The 19,842-nt window shown below is 33.0% G+C and overlaps 1 protein-coding gene across 1 annotated transcript in view; it reads right to left on the reverse strand.

Annotated features, from left to right (window-relative positions):
* Positions 1 to 947: 947 nt before the first annotated feature.
* The window catches only part of LOC124372756 (senecionine N-oxygenase-like), a 34,312-nt gene continuing 15,417 nt past the window's right edge, over positions 948 to 19,842 (reverse strand). Inside the window, exons 3-7 of the mRNA XM_046831168.1 lie at positions 11,108 to 11,226; positions 9,737 to 9,914; positions 5,505 to 5,655; positions 2,466 to 2,629; positions 948 to 1,835 (exon numbers count right to left, since the gene is read on the reverse strand). Coding sequence (XP_046687124.1) covers positions 1,512 to 1,835; positions 2,466 to 2,629; positions 5,505 to 5,655; positions 9,737 to 9,914; positions 11,108 to 11,226 — 936 coding nt within the window. The 3' untranslated portion in view covers positions 948 to 1,511. The remainder of the gene's footprint in view (positions 1,836 to 2,465; positions 2,630 to 5,504; positions 5,656 to 9,736; positions 9,915 to 11,107; positions 11,227 to 19,842) is intronic.

Genomic DNA, 19,842 nt, shown 5'->3' on the forward strand with positions numbered 1-19,842 from the left:
TTAAAATTGACGGTGTCTTTGAATCGGTTGGGAAGGACGCTCAAGAAAATAGGCCGTGGGAGTGGGACAGTTAGGTAAAGTAAAGTAAGATTATTTTTAAAATTTACTACCCTTGTATTCTAAATTTTTAGCCATTAAATAAATGTTAACATATAATTAGTAAAGTTATTCCTTTTATAAAAAAACTTCTACAAAATTACACACTATTCACACTTACAGACTCTTATTTTTTATTTTTGGCAGATATTATTATATTAAAATATATTAATACAAATAATTAAATTACTTTTGAAATAAAAAGATTCATTTTACAGGCAAAATATTCTATTAACTCAGAGTACGCCATAACCAGAAACTCCTCACCAGACAAACTGAGAGATATGTTCTATTAATCTGGTTCATATAAACTATTCAAATATATTTAACTTATATTCTAAGTGTGTGTGTGTGTGTGTGTGTGTGTGTGTGTGTGTGTGTGTGTGTGTGTGTGTGTGTGTGTGTGTGTGTGTGTGTGTGTGTGTGTGTGTGTGTGTGTGTGTGTGTGTGTGTGTGTGTGTGTGTGTGTGTGTGTGTGTGTGTGTGTAAAATACATATCATGAGTATTAACATACTGGTTAACTATAATGTCTAACCACTGCATGATGCCGAGCGTCTGGGACTGTTGTAGCCAGCCCCTTGTGCCGTGGTTGGCTGTTAGGAATTTACTTTTCGACACTAATCTGATTCGATAGGCTACTATTCCGACACGAAAATACGATTTCTATAACTTTTCGACAGCTATCACGTTTGACGGTTAAAAACAGATATTTTTAAATTCTATAATTTGTTATGTTAAAACACGAAAAAATGCGTTTCGACACTAATATGATTTGACTCTATTATTCCCCTTTAATTTGTCCTACCAAAAACAACTTTAATCCAGCTACTTTTTCTTATTGTTCTCCTTTTAGGCTAAGCGTTTAACAATGGCTCCTACACCAGTTGCTGATGACGAAATCCGACTTATGTCTGTATAACGGACGAATATGCATACCATCGTATGTGTTGGATTGATTGATTTCGTACAAAGCTTAAACATTTCAGCTTAATCTATAATGACAATTGCAAACTAAAAGGTTTATTTTTTGGCTGATATTACTGATGAAAATTAAATGGACAGAGTGTGGTTGTCATTTATAGTAGATCGAAAGGTTCTATTAGCTCACTTTCTTGTCTGTGTGTTAAGTACAAATATTTGGTTGATTTCAACGTGACATTTGCAAAAACCTTAACTCTTGAAGTTTGGAACATAGCTCAAAAAGTTGATAACAATTCTATCTTGTATAACATGCAATTATATTCTAATAGTCTGGCATACCTTTACCTTGCCATTATTGATTCACCTGAAGTTATAGATGACGTAACTACATCTATAACTTTCTTTCTGTTTTTTGTTTTACCTATAAATTCTCGTAACCCACAATTTATACCAAAATTCGACAAGACTAAGCAAGATCTGCATTTTCTCCAGTTTAAACTGAAGTAGCTGGGTAGAACAAGAAATGCTCATCGTCAACAATTACATACTTATTGTTTTGAAAATGACCAAAGTTTTGAAGTAGATTAACAGTGGCGTCAGCATGGATCTCGTGTAGAACTCTCGGTATAGGTTCGATCGCTGCCAACTCCACCAGCTGGTTGAAGTAGATCCTGTCCTCGTCAGCCCAGGTACGAAATAAAGCCTTCTTCGGAGCCCCGTCCACCAACTTCCTATCTATATTCTCTTTAATATCCTCTAACATCTCTTTATGTCCTGGCAAAATGTTGTTGGATAGTGTTTTCATGAAGAAGCGAACCTTCCACATAAAAACATTCTGTGAGTTCCATCCGCTCAATTTCTCTTATCAGCTAAGAATTTATTACTATCTTTATTTGGATTATGTCTATTTTATTAAGAGTAACATGGTTTTTAATTTTGCCCTTCTTTTTCTTTTTGGGTGACAGTACTTCTCAAAGGGCTCAAATCTAGTGAGTGTGAGTTCAACTTTAATTTGTTACATGTTATTACATCTCATATTCTAAACGAATGATCTGTATGAGAAAAAGAGAGCTTTACCTGTTATTTTACATTTGTCATTGAACAGTTTATCCTACTAGAAGAGTATAAGGTCAAGAGTAACATACGGAAAGATAATATTTGTTATATAAAAAAAAAAGGTATTCAAGAAGTAAAGTATTTGAAAATACGCAAACGGGCGAAAGCCCAAATTTTGTAATCTTTTAAATGTTTGATGTTAAATTCTTAAACGCTTAAACTAAATGCTTAAACAGTGAACTCCTTTTAGAACAGTGCTATTTCAAACTATTATATTATAATTGTTGAATTTACGTTGATTTACATAATTAATGGATATTATCAATCATACACTGACAGAACACTGATTAAATGTATAAAAGCCTCAAAGAAAGAATTATGTTACAGTCACCTGTATGTCAAAAGTAGGAAACTGCATGCTGTACACCAGGTTTCCCAAGACACACATGGAAGGATGGTTGGCGTTGATGCAATGCTTGTACAGAGGATAAACGAGTCCTTGGTCCTCTGTGATCTCACATGACTCGTCCAGGAATTTATAGTTCTTACTGAACCCTGAGAATCCAATGTGTAAATGCACGTAATGGAAAGAATTTTCCATATTATATTAGATACCAATAAATGTAAATCTACAGTTTTTTATTTCATCAGCAATAAATAGTATTAAATATAAATTGTTCACATGGTCCAATTCCACTTTCTAGTCCCCTAGTAACGGTGTTATTATGCTCTGTTTAAATTGAGAAACTGCTTTTATAGTAACAAGAAACCTTTGCCTGAGACGTATCAATCAATTGATAAAAATAATTAAATGATTTTGGGTTTGGAAATTGTTTTTTTTTTTTTATTTTAAATTCCATAGCCCGTTAAAATAACCTTTAGTGTGGAATATAAATTAAATAAAGTATTCCATTTCGTCTCTGGTAACTAAGAAAAGGAATAAGAACAAGAAAAAGTGCTTTATTTGTACAATAAGCAAAAAAATATTACCCTCACTAACCTAGGAACTAGCATTATTTCTCTAGAAGTAAATTACTATTAATTTAGTCCAAAGTAAGGAACAAGTATTAATACTTAAGCACTAAATACAATGGCCATTTCGACCGTCTGTCTGGTTAGCAATTCTGCAGACTTCTTGTAACTACAATTAATACAAATCATGTAATTAAAAAACTCATTTTAACTTTGGCAATTTAAATAAGCTTCAAAATATTACTTGCAATCCAATCAGAAAAAAGAGAAGGAAAAAGTAATATTTCGTAAGTCCAATAGATATATACCCAGATATATACATACGCGTATACACATACACAGACAGGCAGACACACACGCCCACACGCCCACACACACACACACACACACACACACACACACACACACACACACACACACACACACACACACACACACATGTATATTTGTTTTTATTTTTGTTTTGGGCTCCTTTATACTGTTATCTCAAAGTTTTTCATTTATATTTTAAAATTTACAAATTAAATTCCCATCGCATTCTCCGTGCATCTCTCACAAATTGAAGCCAATCCTTTCCAATAAGGTAGTAAAAAATGTCTTCTTCGCTTAGTATGATACTCCCAAACTATTTTATCCGAATCTTTGCCAGAATAGGACAAATACTCACAAAGTGAAAGACCGTCTCATATTCATTCCGGTTACACAAATAACAAACGTGACTTTTATCAGGAAACCAAGGTTTGTATGTAATTCAAACCAACCAGGCCTGCCCGCGCCCTAATTGCCCAAGACATAATATCTTTCAGGAATGCCTTATCTCCAAAGTTAAGTTTGATTATTAGATAATGTGGATGATAGATAGACGTACACGCACGGCCTGTTTGCATCGCCTCAATCACTCTTGTCAACTCGCCCACCAACTCAACGCTGTTATCAACATTAAAATTTACCTCGATTCCACACTTACTTCCTAAGCTCTTCCACTCCCTGAACCACAATATATTTTTTAATACAATCTCTTTAGCTAATATATTTGGCGTCATACTCCAGATTCTTCCGAGGTAATTTACTCGTAGATTTAATTGAAGGATAAAGTAGTATAAGGTTTATAAGCCGGTTTCGATGAAAAGTGTGGAATTTGATGTGTTAAAGGGCAGTCTAAAAAGTTTTTTTTTTTCAAATCATTCTTTGAAATCCCTCAAATGCGTTGAATTCTCTGTATCCCCATACTTGGGCTCCGTAGCACAAAACTGTCCTGACAAAAGCATTAAATAGTGTGAATTTTGCTAACCGAGGCATCTTCTTATCTTTTAAAAGACCTTTCCAGATTGAATTTATAATTAAATTTGATACTCTTGATTTTTTTAAATATTGTGATGTAAATATGACACCCAAGTATTTGTATTTCCCTTGGTACCGCCACCTCTCATTTTACTCAGTTTTCCCCCTTTTCTGAACACCATTATTTTTTATTTATTCAAATTTACAATTAGATTCCAATTTTAACAGTAATTTTTTAAATTATTAATCATAAATTGCAAGCTTGTTGCTGTAGGTGCGAGTAGAAATATCATCCGAGTAAAGCAACATAATCATCCCGGTTTTCCCCGAAAATCTCTGATCTCTGGTAACAAATTTATTTGTGTTCCGATCAAAAGCCTTGCTCATAAGACGTAAACTCTAAAAACCCACCTAACAGCGTATGATAGTATTCCAAAATATCATGTGACCAGTCCATGTCGTCTCTAGTAACCATGTGATGTGTCTTGCTCAACGGTCCTGATATGCTCATTTGACGTAAACTCTAACAACCCACCTAACAGCGTATGATAGTATTCCAAAATATCATGTGACCTATAGCAATGAATGTCAAAGAGACCAGTCCATGTCTCTAGTAAACCATGTGATGTGTCTTGCTCAACGGTCTTGATATGCTCATTTGACGTAAACTCTATTCTATCAGGTTATTTATCCTCAATTTCTTTCATTACTAAACATTTAAGGTATATTGAGTTTTATGACTTTTTTTATTTGCGGGGTTAATTAATTAACATCAATAGTCCAATCATGCGAGTGCGTTGGTAGATGGCACGAGCCTGCTTTATCTGATTTGAGTGCGTCCATGTTTTTTTTAGTCATTCCTACTAAACATTTAAACTTATTGTTAGAGCTTTCTTATACCACACCTAAAATAAGTTGTCTCGTGAGTGACTTATAATTAATCAACGTTTTCTGATATTGTATCTCGGCTTATAATTATATCATTCAAACCCGGTTCGGAAAAATGACTTTTCTTTCTGCTGGAAATAATCCTCTCAGCCAACCGTAAAATGATGTGAAAACACTGTTTCAGACATAATATGAAATCTACAAAAACAAACAAAAATTACATTTTGAAAAGCATTCCCACTCTTAAAAAGTCACACAATTTTCGATCAATGATCACAACATACCCTACCTGTGCAGTACACCAAAGTGTCTATGTCCTCGACCGAGTCATCTGTGAACTCTACAGAATGCTCCAACAAACGCCGGACATTGGGTTTTATCTCCACATTGGATCGAAAGCGAAGGTTCTTTATAGTCTTGCTGTGATGTGACATGAATACCTGTAATTTTATAACCCATACATTGTTAGGTAGTTCCTAAATACCTAAATATTAGGCCTTATCCAGTAACATTTTTTATTTCAAATTCTTATCTAGGACTCGGAATAGGTAGAAAAAGTGCGAGTTCGTATAATGATTATGCCATGAACAACATCTCTGAACAATACTTGTCTCTTCTATCCAAGTAAATTATAATGTCATACATTTTTTTCTTTCAAGGTACAAAAATGTTTTTGTAGAAAAAAGTGTAGACAATGTTCTAAAACAATCCATAACACTACTTTTGTCTAGGTCCATAAAATAGCAAAGCACATAATAAAACAGTGGAACGAGGGCAGTTTTGGGATATGGCACCCAAGCTCGGTGAATTTATGCAGAAACAATTAGTAGGCCTAATAATTCCCTACAATTAGGTTACATTAGTATATGGCGATTAATATTACATGTTTAATATAGATCTGACATTATTAACCTATTAATAATAATTTAAATATTTGTTTAATGAAATTCCGAATAGTCGTGCTAATCAGTTAATTATGAATAAACTTATTTTTTATATAAATTAAAAAATAAGGTAATAATACCTGATTGAGGTTTGAAACTTTCCTTGTGGGTATTTATAGGATGCTTCCTATATTATTTAATTATTTATAGGAATCTTTATGTTTTTATTAAGAGAATTGTAAATTAATATAATAAGTGAATTGTAAGATTGTGAGCCTTCCAGCAGTGCTGAATTTCTTGTCAATTCGGGTTCGAGGAATGCTAGAAGCTTCCTTTTGTATCTAGGTATTGAGCATAGGTTACAGGTCTGGGTTGGATAGGTACCATCCAATTCAGACATTGTGTTTGCTCAACTTTGATTGGCCAATGTTAGGTTGATTAGATGGTGGGAGGGACTTCTAGATCCTTCCGGTGGCTTCAACCACGTTTTTTCAGGAGATTCTTTGCTGTGTGCTCAGAGAGAGAAGTACGTGTAGAAGTGATAGCCTACTCTTGCCGTATTGATTTTTCGGGAAGGAGGTTGAGTTTAAGATTAAAATTTCTTTTCAAAATTTAAAGTCTCAAGTTTAAATTAATTAATCTATAATAGTCATTTTGGTTACTTGGTGAAGTCTTCAGCAGATGTGTGAGGTACTGTGAAAGTTACAATTTAATATTGAAATAGAAAATTACTTGATGATATTTTCCTGTTCAATTTGGTTTAATCAGGAATAGCCTACTAAAAAAGAAAATTCATTTAATGTTCTGAGATTCTATAGATATTTTAACAAGTTCCTAAATTTAACCTTCAAAGCCAAGCGGATAATTCTGGATAATTCAATAATTTGTAATTGGAAATTTACAGAAAATAAGTAGTTTGAAATTTATACAATTTTGAGTTAACTGGTTGGACATTGTCTTTGTTTCATATATTAAATATTAATATTACCTTAATTTGTTTGATTTTTATTTTGAGAAGAAGTATTATTTTATTATTTGTTTCATTTTATATTTGAAGAAGATTATTTTATTTTGAAGTTTAATGAAGATTTTTATTTTGAGTTTGTGTTAAAAAAAAAATTAGCACTGAGAACTTGAAGGGACACAATTATTGAATGATTGATTGATTGTTAATTTTAAGACTGGACTTGTGAACTTTTGATGGGTTATAATTAAGATTTAATTGAGAATAAATTCAAAGTACAGTAAAAGAAAGATAGCTTGGCGTTGCCGTATTATTGATTTCATATTTTTATTAAAATTACAGTTAATTTTATACTGAGTTTAATTATTGAATTCCATTGGAACTTGTGCATTCTTAGAATAAAGGGTTATTAGTTCAGAACACAATTGATCGCTCTTATACTAAAACAAAAATAGTTGTAATTGGTTTATAGAAGATAACCCTACTATAGACACGTTACAGTATTGATCTTTTTATTAGCGTCATATTAAGAAATAAATATTCACCATTTCGAATAGACAGTATCCATTCTTATTCGTTGTCTATACAGCATATCAGTCTTGGCTAAACACTATTGACTGGGGAACGGATGGCCGACCTTTACTTTTATCTTGAAAATCGATTACAAACTAGAAAATCAGCTACTTTAGTTTTACCTAAGACTGCATTAAAACCTATTTGGCCACTCAAAACTCAATTAGGAACGTAGAAAATTACTACAGTACTATAATCTTTGCAAATTAACGGAACACGGACACGTTCACGGATTACCCAAGAAATTTAGTTAACATATACGGTGTTTGCCAATATTAGTGTTTGAACTTGCGTTTAAAACTAACCACAGGTACATACAAATTAAACCACTAAAAAAAAAAACAAGGAACCACCAGAGAGTGCAGTTGGCGGCGACCAATAGAATGGACTGGCCTGCGCGACGTTGCCACACAACTGCCGCTGCCGCCTGGCACGGCTGGCGCATTGTGGCTGATAAACTGCTGCGCTATCACAACTAACACTGATACTGAACATTTAAAACTTATCAGTATAATTGAAAAACAATATTTTAAAATGCGTTGACAGTTTGCTATATTATATTTAAATTACTTGTATAGTTTATTAATGTTATTACAAACTAACTATCGATTAAAACAAACAAATCGTCCCGTCAGTTAGTCAGAGTAAAGTACTTGCTTATTTCCATACGATACAACAATCTTTTCAGTGATTTTAAACGATTACTAAAACACACACAAAATTAGTATACATGTTGCTTATATTGGACACTGCATGACGTGTTGCTTGATTAAAAATAATTTAAAAAATTTAACAATATAATCAATTTTAAAATTATCGAACAATTATATTTTTAAATTATGAAATAATCAAATTTTCCACTAAATAACTTTTAGGGCCTACTATTTTAAAACTTACTTTAGAATTTTATAAGAAAGTGCATTCATATTATAAAAATACTTGTGCTGAATGATTTTTCAACTATGGCCAGTTTAAATATTTAAATCACCCACGTGTGAAAACAATTTTACATAACACAGATTCAAGACTATTAATAGCCAGGTTGGAAAAATGCTTTCAAATGGTTATAAATTTATGAGAACCGAAGTGCGTAACAAAACCGTTGCGGCAACAATTCCCACCGTTATGTACTGAATAAGTATATCTATGGAAAAGAACATAATATGTTCTTTATGAATATATTATACATTTTAAATAAATATTAAATATATTATATTTCAGTTGTATTTGATAACTTTCTTACCAAATTGAAAATCCATTTAACATAACATGATTATACTATGCAAACATGTAATGCCTTATTATATATCAGTGATAATGGCATTATCTAACTGTTAAATACGGAAAATTAACGTTTTTGCGGTATTTTTATGTTTTCTTTTTAATTTATATTTCGGCTAAAGATTTTAATCCTACGATTTTCGTATATGAGTAATATAATACAATAATTTATTTCAATCCATTTAACTCAACATGGAAATAAGCTACAGAAATGTACTTTTTTTAAAATGACCTTAAAATTACATTTTGTAATACGTAGTCAATTAATTCAAGACAGCTCTAACATTTCTTTCGAGCGTAACGGTTAAGTATTTTAAGAACGCTGGACTCGCGCGGCTTGTGGTTACAGCGGGGAACAAGTTTGGCAACGTCGCTCAGTTCTCGTTGGCCGCTCCAAGGTCACGGGCAAAATAGGCTCCTCCCTCAACTGCACTCTCTTGTGGTTTTTTGTATAGTATGGTAATGCTACGCTGGTAATGAAGCAAGTAGTGTTTATTTGACTGACGTTCACACGACATTGTAAGACTTTTTCGCATTGCTAATGACGAGATTTTTCTATCAAAATATCTGATGTTTGCAAATAATATGTTCCAGCTCCAATTTCAACAATTGCTTGAATTTCTTACTATCAGTCTCAATTACATATAGCCTATCACACGAATTACATCCTGTTCAATACGTAAATATTATACAGCTATTACTAACACCAAATTAGGATAAAATCATCCGTCATTCACCTTACAAAAAGTACATCAAGTATTTGAAACCAAATGTGTCATGCAAAAATAAACTGTGCCAGCTACTATAGTCGTACCAAACCTTGTCTGCACAGCGTGATATATGCTCGGTGAGGTCCATGCCCGAGGGTCCGCCACCTACAACAAGCACCCGCTGGCCAAGAAATGACTCCGACTTCCTGTACTCGTGACTGTGCATACTACGACCCCTGAAGTGTTCCACTCCCTCAATGTGGGCTGTGAAAGGCGTATTGTTTACCCTAATAAACATTCCACAAACACAAATCGTTTATTTAAAATATCCAGGTTTATCATAATGTTGGGATAAAATAAAGCTAAAATGTTAAACTGATCACATTTTTAGAGAAATATGTAATATCTCATGAGTTACTTTTAGCAAAAAACATAATAATCACATGAAAAAGAATGAGCCTAATATAACTACCACTTCGGGATTTGGAAATGTGCTACAGTTCTAGTTGAGTAAACTGTATAAATACGTCAGTTTTTTAAAAAGTCTGAAGCTAATCAGTAAATCGATTCTCTTTATACTGGAATATTGATTTGTATATCAAAGCTAATTAAAATACTATAATCCTGTACGGTTAACGATCGTTTTACGATCAGTATCTTACACCAACTGTTTTCGTATAGAGAGTGTTCTAACACAATTACTACAAGCTTTAGGATATTTCTCTTTGGATTAATTAAGAAGGGCCAAAAACTAAATACTAAATACAAAAAACCAAATTACAAGGAATAGTATCCCTCTCAGTCTATCTGTATGTGTTATGCTTAAGAAAATCGTAATTTTAAAACTAATCATTTTTACCAAACAGTAGGTAGAACAAACTATATGTTGACAAGTTTGATCAATGAAGAAAGTTTCGTCCAATATTCGAATAGCAACAATTTCAAATATTTAAACTTAAATGGATAAAAACGTATTAATTTTAACATTACTAATTAACATTTACAAAAGTTAATTTTTGTAGAAAATGTATCAAAAATAAAACACTTTAAGTGTTGCCATCGGATAACAAATAACAGACTTATTGCAAGTTTAGTCCGATCATGAATGTGCAATCTCAGTTTCTTCACAATAAGATAAAATTCCTAAAGGGAATATTGTAAGTAAATTAACACGATCAAAATAAGTTTTAGCTGTTATTTATTCCATTAACTAAACTAATAACTTATTGTGCACAACATGGCTCGAACGATCAACAAAATAATAGGTAGCATACAGTTTTATATAATCCAACATATCGTTTCATTTTTCATTTCTGTGTGAGGCTTTAAAGGCTACGATTGCTAAATGACATGTGTATTAAACTATTATCTGTCCCTAACTGCTAAATGCGTTGTTAATACGTTCACTATTTCCACAGTGGCATTCATAACCTCAAACTTCATGAACAATAGGTAACCTATGCAAATTATTACAACTCACCCGTTACAGATGAACAAAATATCAAAATAATAGGTGCAAGACGCCTTGTTTTGTAGATCCTCTACTGTCACTTCCCATTCCGATTCTCTCCGGCTGATCTTCGTGACGAGATGATGGAACTGTGATATAACACATTCATTGTCTCAAAAACAGTTGAATTAACTTGTTTTTTAGTAGTTTAATCTAAAATGATAACCATTCTTCTTATTAAAACATGGGACATTTCGGATAGAGAAATGGCGTATCCAATGGGCTATTAGTTGGTCTGGAACCTTCTCCAAATTTTATTTTATCTCATGTATATTTTCAGTCAGATACAACTAAAAACCATTTTAAATGGCTAACAATATGCTAACGCAGACATGTATACAAAATCGTTTTCACAAAATTATAATTTTAACATAGTTGCAAATATTTTTGCCATCTTCTTTTTTCTAACATATTTACGTACACTGTTAAACGCCTAAACATTGTCTTTATAAAACGCCCATATCTAGTAATAATGCCCAGTGTTTTGTCTCAACCATTCACTTGTTAACGTTTCTTCAAGAACTTCAGATTTAGATATTCTTGTAAAGTGTGGAGAGATTTTACATAGAGTAATGTGAATAAAAGCAAGCTTTGCTTCTTTGCCACACAGTTTGATCAGAATAAACAATGGTCCTGCTGTACCTGTACATCACAGATATGCCAACGCCTTTATACAAGGTGATTCAAAACTAAACGGCAATCTCTCGGGAGCTTATTCTATAGCTAAAAACAAGTAAAAAAGTTCATATAACCATATGCCCGGAAACGCTTCGTTAGCGAGTTACGCCTAGCGAAAGATTTCGCCCGGATTTCAGAACCCTTGGTGAAGTCTGGCCGTATAAAAAATGGTAAAGGTAGTTACAAAGATACAAATACGATTGTTTTTTATGTTTTTATATCTGACAAATTTATTAAAATTCGTCCCAGAGCTGTAAATGCAATACTTTCAGAGATATCTTACGTAAAACACAAGAATTGGTGCAAAGAAATAACACATTTTTGTGTTTAACGTAAGATTACTTCCATAAATGTTAAATAAAGGTCATTTTTTTCTTAAACAGATTTGTAGAACATTTAATTCTGAAAAGATTCATGTGAATTACTTAGGAAAAAATTAATAATAGGTATTGAAATTTAGCTTTATTTAAAAATAAAACAGACGCACAAAAATGCATATCCTTATCTGCATAAAATATTAACTAATGTTTAGGTTGTGAGTAACAGCTGATCATTTATTCAACACTTTTTATCGTCATATTTTCTTTGCAAAGGTTGGCAATATCAGCTGATCAACAATTAAGTTCATGAAGTAATATTTGAATAACCTTTATGGAGGTTTTTGTATTGTGGCGTGTGAAGATTGTATTTTGTGAGATCCTGTGATTATTTGGAAATATTTTATACAAGTGTATAAAATATTTTATTAAATATTTATTTTTAAAATATTTTATTAAATATTTTTATAAAAGTGTATGTAATTATCTTAGTAAATAATGGCAGATAATGTAAATGGTATGTATTCGTTTGAAGAGTATACGGACATGATACTGATATACGGCAAAGTTAACAAGAATGGTTTAGCTGCAGTTCAGGAATATCGTGATACTTTTCCACATCGAAGAACACCTGATCGCAAAACATTTGAAGCTGTGGAGAGACGACTTAGAGAAACTGGTAGCTTTAAAACCGAAGCGAATAGATACTGGTCGTCAACGTAGCGCAAGGAAACTATAATAATGAACAAGCAATAATAAATGCTGTAGAATTATCACCAACCACAAGCACCAGACGATTATCACGTCAGTTAAATATTTGCCAGTCAAGCGTATGGCGGACACTTCATGAAGCACAGTTGTACCCATTCCATATAACACGTGTTCAAGACTTATTACCGCAAGATCTTAATAAACGGAAGATGTTCTGCCGCTGGTTAAGAAGAAATTGTTTACGACATCAGTATTTTCTTCGACGTATTCTCGTTACTGATGAATCCTGTTTTACTAGAAATGGAATTGTAAATTTTCGTAATACCCATACTTGGGCGTACGACAACCCACATGAAACTGCGACGAGGCATTTTCAACATACATTGACTGACGCTTCGGTTTAAAGCTACCAGTTTCTCTAAGTCGTCTCTCCACAGCTTCAAATGTTTTGCGATCAGGTGTTCTTCGATGTGGAAAAGTATCACGATATTCCTGAACTGCAGCTAAACCATTCTTGTTAACTTTGCCGTATATCAGTATCATGTCCGTATACTCTTCAAACGAATACATACCATTTACATTATCTGCCATTATTTACTAAGTTAATTACATACACTTTTATAAAAATATTTAATAAAATATTTTAAAAATAAATATTTAATAAAATATTTTATACACTTGTATGGTGGTGGCTCATAGTGCCTAAGCTCACAGCGCCACAACGTGAATTTGCTCACAGCGCCACAACGTGAATGTACTCACACCGCCACAACTCATAGCGCCACAGATTTGGCCGGAGTGCTCACAGCGCCAACACAACCGAATAAATAATCGGATCCATGCTCACAGCGCCACAGCTCATAGCGCCACAGGTCATAGCGCCAAAGATTTGGCCGGAGTGCTCACAGCGCCACAGCTCATAGCGCCACAGATTTGAGAGTGGGGGAAACACCCGCTGGAGGGGCAACCCGCCTTCCCTATACCAACCTCCAAAGTTATAATTCCCGTGATAACCAAGAAACATTGTTTCTATTGTTTGAACCGGTATTTTAAAACCTATTTTGTGGTAATCACGCTTGTATTAATTAATTAACCTTTCTGTGTATATCTGTCTTTATAATGTTAAAAAATAAATTGTTATTGTTAATGAAATAATAGTAGAACAGGTATTAATTATCACGAATTGATTGTAGTTTTTTATTTTCTGTACGCATCAGCTTTATGTCATTGTGAATTTGCATGTTGTATATTGAATTGTAATCGCTTTAAAATTAGTCCTCACACTCGTACATGCATAATTGTTGTTAATATGCCATTTTGAACTACGTGTGGGCTATGTGAATACTTTTTGGTTTTAGTTAAAACAAATTTTATTATGTACCTATACCTTTTTTAAATGATCGGATTGTTTTAAATTCTTCATGAATAACATGCGTATTTGAAAGAGAATACAGTTATTGTTTAATGGACGTTCAGATACCTATTTAGTGTACTAGACCTGAACTTGTATTAGTACATACTAACATTAACAATACTCATATAATATTGTATGTGTTTAGTAATAACAAAAAATACTATATTCATGGGAAACATATGTGCAGATCACCTCATTGATAGATAAAACAAGTTTACTTAACTAAAAGACAAGACAAAAAACGAGAGAAAAACAGCAAAATGTATTAATTCTCATCTCACCCTGCTAGTGGTCTATTCTTAAGCGTAGTAGCCTCGAAAATTGTATACATATATATATATATATTATATATTATATATATATATATATATATATATATATATATATATATATATATATATTATATATATAAGTTCTCCCCCCACTTCTATAGCACATTTTACTAGTAAAAATAATGAAAAACTTTTTTATAAACATAGGTCCGAAAACGCTTCGTTAGCGAGTTACAGCTAGCGAAAGATTTCGCCTGAATTCCTGGGTAAAGAGTAAAATAAAGCCATACTGAACTTTTGGAAAGGTTAATTAAGTAAGAAATATCGTGGATTCTTAAGTAATTTTACCTGATAAAGCTAATAAAATAGGTTTCAGAACTGTACCTGTAGTAGTTTTTGAGGGATTCAGGGTTAAATGCAAAATATTGGGGCACGACACAATGTTTTTTTAAGTTTGATGTACAATAACTTTGTTAAATTGGTAATAAATACATAAAATCAACAAACATTAATTGTAGAGAATTTAATTCTGAGAAAATTGATATAATCAAAGTCTAAAATAAAACAGAAATAAGTACCAAAAAATCGATTTTATTCAGTATAATACATTACTAGCTGTAAAGAAATACCGTACGGTATTTAGTTAAAATAAAACAAAAACAAAATGTTTGTTCCTTAATGATGAGATAAATTGAGAAAACAAGATTAAATGTTAAATAAATTTGTTTGTAAATAAAAATATCATGTTTTATTACGTTGTATATTTTTTTTTTTTTAATTTACTTCAAATGTTCGAAAATAAATTAAGCAAACATTTTTCCATTATTGATTACTAATCATCGAAATGCAGTTTTTTGTTTTATTAATTTCTAAGTTGGTAACGCACGAATAACAGCTGATCAACAATGGTATTCTGTACTGTTACGTTAGAACTGTGTATTAGTGGTGTTTTGCAAGCTACAGCAGGAGATCGGGTTCTGTGAATCGTGTTATTAAATGCAATTTTTTCTGTGAGTTATAATTCGATTGTTTATTCAGCGAAAAAATGCCTTACTTATTTACATCACAGGAATACGCTGATATGGTTTTTATTTTGGGTTACTGTAATGGTAATGCTAGAGCTGCTGTAGAAGAATATGAACTACGTTACCCTAATAGGAGGATTCCAGATACCAAATCAATTTCAGGAACTTTTCGTACTCTTCGGGAAACAGGATCACTACCAAGTACTAGAACCAATTATGAACGAGCTGTCCAACTTGATGATGATATTGTTATTAATGCTGTTCATCGCAGTCCAGGTGTAAGTACACGACGTATTTCTAGGCGGATAGGAGTTTCGCAGTCAACGGTGTAGAGGTCACTTAATCGAAACAAATTTTATCCGTTTCATAAACAAAAGGTTCAACATCTACAGCTAGGGGATGGTCCGCTTCGCTTGGAGTTTTGCAACTTTTTGAATATTAATAATCAACTCTACAAGCGTATTTTGTTTACGGATGAGGCACAATTCAATCGGGATGGTGTCAATAACTTGCACAATGAACACTCATGGGCAGAAGAAAATCCTCATGAGGTAGTGGAACAGAACTTTCAACACCGATTTAGCGTCAATGTCTGGTGTGGCCTTTTGCACAATCGGCTGATTGGACCTTTCATATTACCTGGACGCCTAAATGCTGAGTTCTATTTGCATTTCCTTCAAGAAGAGTTGCCGCAGCTGTTAGAGAATGTTCCTTTACATCTCAGACAAAATTTGTACTTCCAGCATGACGGAGCACCTCCCCACTTTTCACGTGCCGTTTCTGCTTACTTAAATCATCAATTTCCTGGACACTGGATTGGTCGTGGAGGGCCTCACCCTTGGCCACCAAGATCACCAGATCTATCTCCATTGGATTATTGCATCTGGGGATGGATGAAAGACATTGTAAACAAGACAAAAGTGAATTCTTGTGATGAATTAATTGCCCGTATTATGGATTCGGCTGTGCAGATACAGGGAAGTCCTGAAAAATTAAGAAACGCAAAAAAAGCAATACACAAACGTGCTGCAAAATGTATTGATAATGATGGCCTCATTTTTGAACATCTATTATAAAAAGGTGCGTACGGTTGGCCCAACCTGATTAATTTTGCTTAAAACTAGTAATGTATTATACTGAATAAAATCGATTTTTTGGTACTTATTTCTGTTTTTATTTTAGACTTTGATTATATCAATTTTCTCAGAATTAAATTCTCTACAATTAATGTTTGTTGATTTTATATATTTATTACCAATTTAACAAAGTTATTGTACATCAAACTTAAAACAACATTGTGTCGTGCCCCAATATTTTGCATTTAACCCTGAATCCCTCAAAAACTACTACAGGTACAGTTCTGAAACCTATTTTATTAGCTTTATCAGGTAAAATTACATAAGAATCCACGATATTTCTTACTTAATTAACCTTTCCAAAAGTTCAGTATGGCTTTATTTTACTCTTTACCCAGGAATTCAGGCGAAATCTTTCGCTAGCTGTAACTCGCTAACGAAGCGTTTTCGGACCTATGTTTATAAAACATTTTTTCATTATTTTTACTAGTAAAATGTGCTGTAGAAGTGGGGGGAGAACTTCATGAATCACCCTGTATATACATATACACACACACTTCCTTAATTTACGGATTCATAGAAAATACTTTTATTACGTTTATAATATTAATGTATGTATTTGAAAACGGTCAAAATATATTTCATTGTGTAGATCCCACAACTAAGAATTCTAAATCGATAAGCACAAGAACACACAAGAAAAGATATCATAGGCTATGTACCAGATAATTATGTTTTTCAAAATATAAACACTAAAAACATAATAACAGTATCCAAAGTGTTTATTAGTATAATTGTTATAATCGGTTTCTAATCGGGTACCTTACGATTAATTAGTGAAGACAAAGACATGTATGATATGTTACATAGCATATGGTAATATAATCTTTAATAATCTTTCATTTTTCGATTTATATTCCAAAACTAATCCAATTTGAGCTTTTTATGTTTACTATAATATGCTTAAACATAGTACTAATTTAAAATGTGCGTTTTTTCAATAATGCATAATACATTTTTTCGCAAAGTTTATATGATTATTTAATACTGTCCTCCTTTTTGCTTTAATACCCTCCTTTTTCACACCCAAAAGTCATCCTTTTCAGGAATATCCGTCTGGTCACCCTGCTCATAGCGTAGATTCCGTGATGGTGGGTGTCCGTCCGCCTGCATAGGGAATGGCTAAGCGTTAGCGAAGCCTAATCTTTCGCAGGATATCTTAAAAACAGAATGAACTCAAGGGGATAACTCGATACTGAATTGAGCTATAGGCTTGAAAGTTAAAAGAAACTTTATTTGCGGACCTACGATAGTTCACTTGCCTTCACGGAATTTGGCTGAGCGTCAGTGAATCCTATTACTAAGAGAGTATATCGAGGACGAAATAATCTATATGGGATTAAACTTGGGGTGAAATTTTATTTCTATATACGCAAGATATTTTTCCTCGCCTGATTAGGCCTGGCATGATTACAAGGAACTTTTAGTCACTTATGGCAGTAGTCAGGTGAAGACCAATGGGATGAACCATATCTAAACAGAATGTGGTTGAAATAATTCCCACAGCATCGAAACTTAGCGAAGCCTGTTACGCGGCTTACGGTCTGAAGTACAAGAAGGTAGAAGTACGGCACTCTACGTGCCGTAACGGCTAGATGAAGTGGCATGCAAAACTTTCAATTTATAACTCATTTCATAAATATAAAATGACGCACCATAGAAATCATTCTTGTAGAAACGAACTTTCATGCAAAATTTAAAGTCTACATATAAAACTTTCATGACATCTCTTATACCACATGATACATTAACATTTCAATAAATTTATTGTTTAAATAATACAATTAAACACTATAAAATTATGTAAGTGTAGGTATGTTAGGCTAAATGTGTTGTCACGTGTTTTATTCCCTTATCGGTGTATTGAGTTTTTTTTTATTTATTCAGCTATTCTCTCGTTACCATCATAGTTGCCCACAAGACCAGTGTTAAATAATTCGCTTACGCTCAGCGAAATTCCATGGAGTAACGCACTATCATCGAATTTTGGGTAGAAATTAAGCTTCATGCACAACTTCAAGTCCATGGTCGTAGTAGGTTTTCGAGATTTCATGCGGACTGGCAGACATACAGAAAATCTTTTCAGCTCCACAAGTGATAGGCTTCGCTAACGCTCAGCCAACAATAAAAAAAACTGACCCATTTAACAATTTAGTAAAAAAATAAATATAAATATATAAACAATTTGAAGTTGATACGGAGTCCTATGTCTCCTTGGTGAACCTGTAACTACTAAAAACCTGTACACGAGAAACTATACTTGAGAGATAGTTCGCCAAAAGTTTACCTTTTCTTGACACTGCATAAACGTTATTTTATTAATCTTGATTAATTGTTTTTGTCTAGTGATTTACGTAAGAATTTGATGCCTACGATCATGAAAATGTAAATGAAATTTGAGTACCGTTAGTTCGAAGCTGTGCTTTCTGTCACTGAAACCTGTAAAAAATGTTTTTGCGTCACCTGGTTGAAATAAATAGCAATCAATACAACAAAACTTATCACCTGACTGTGGGTACAATAACAAATCTCTACAACCTCATTATGAAAAGTGCCTTTAAGGAAATTTCGATTCAATGTTTGTTTATTGTCATAGTGAGTTCGCAGGGATTTCTAAAAGTCCACTACTGTGTTTTGTATTCATCATTGTCCTCTACTGAGTTTAACTTAACATTCCAAGTAGCAGGATCTTCTATAGAAAATGAATTAGGTAAGGTTACCTCAACCTGTGATTGCAAAATTTCAAACGGCTGCTGAAGAACTTCAGGCTCATTATTCAGGTTAACGTTGATGCAAAGCTGATCAAAGTGTATATCTAGGACTAGTAATTCTTCTTTAAAGTTATAAGAGGTCGATGAAGAAGGTCATGATGAGTCATCTCAGCATTCACAGGTAGGCGATGCATTAGTAACGTATGTTCTTATTTCAGGCACTATTAGTATAAGTTGACACCCTGCTTTTCAGGAGCGCGTTTCTTGTATTCAGACAGTAATTCCACAAGCCAATTAGAACTGTGGGTGAAGTTATTTGATTGATGAGAGAATATGCAGTAGTGATGATACAATAGGCTGTAAATGAAAGTTTATTTATTTAAGATTTTGTTGATTATTATTTATGTTTACGCATAATCCTGATTATTTACCTTTTCTTGC

This window comes from Homalodisca vitripennis, unplaced genomic scaffold, assembly GCF_021130785.1.
Source record: "Homalodisca vitripennis isolate AUS2020 unplaced genomic scaffold, UT_GWSS_2.1 ScUCBcl_3956;HRSCAF=9805, whole genome shotgun sequence".
NCBI classification, from domain to species: Eukaryota; Metazoa; Arthropoda; class Insecta; order Hemiptera; family Cicadellidae; genus Homalodisca; species Homalodisca vitripennis.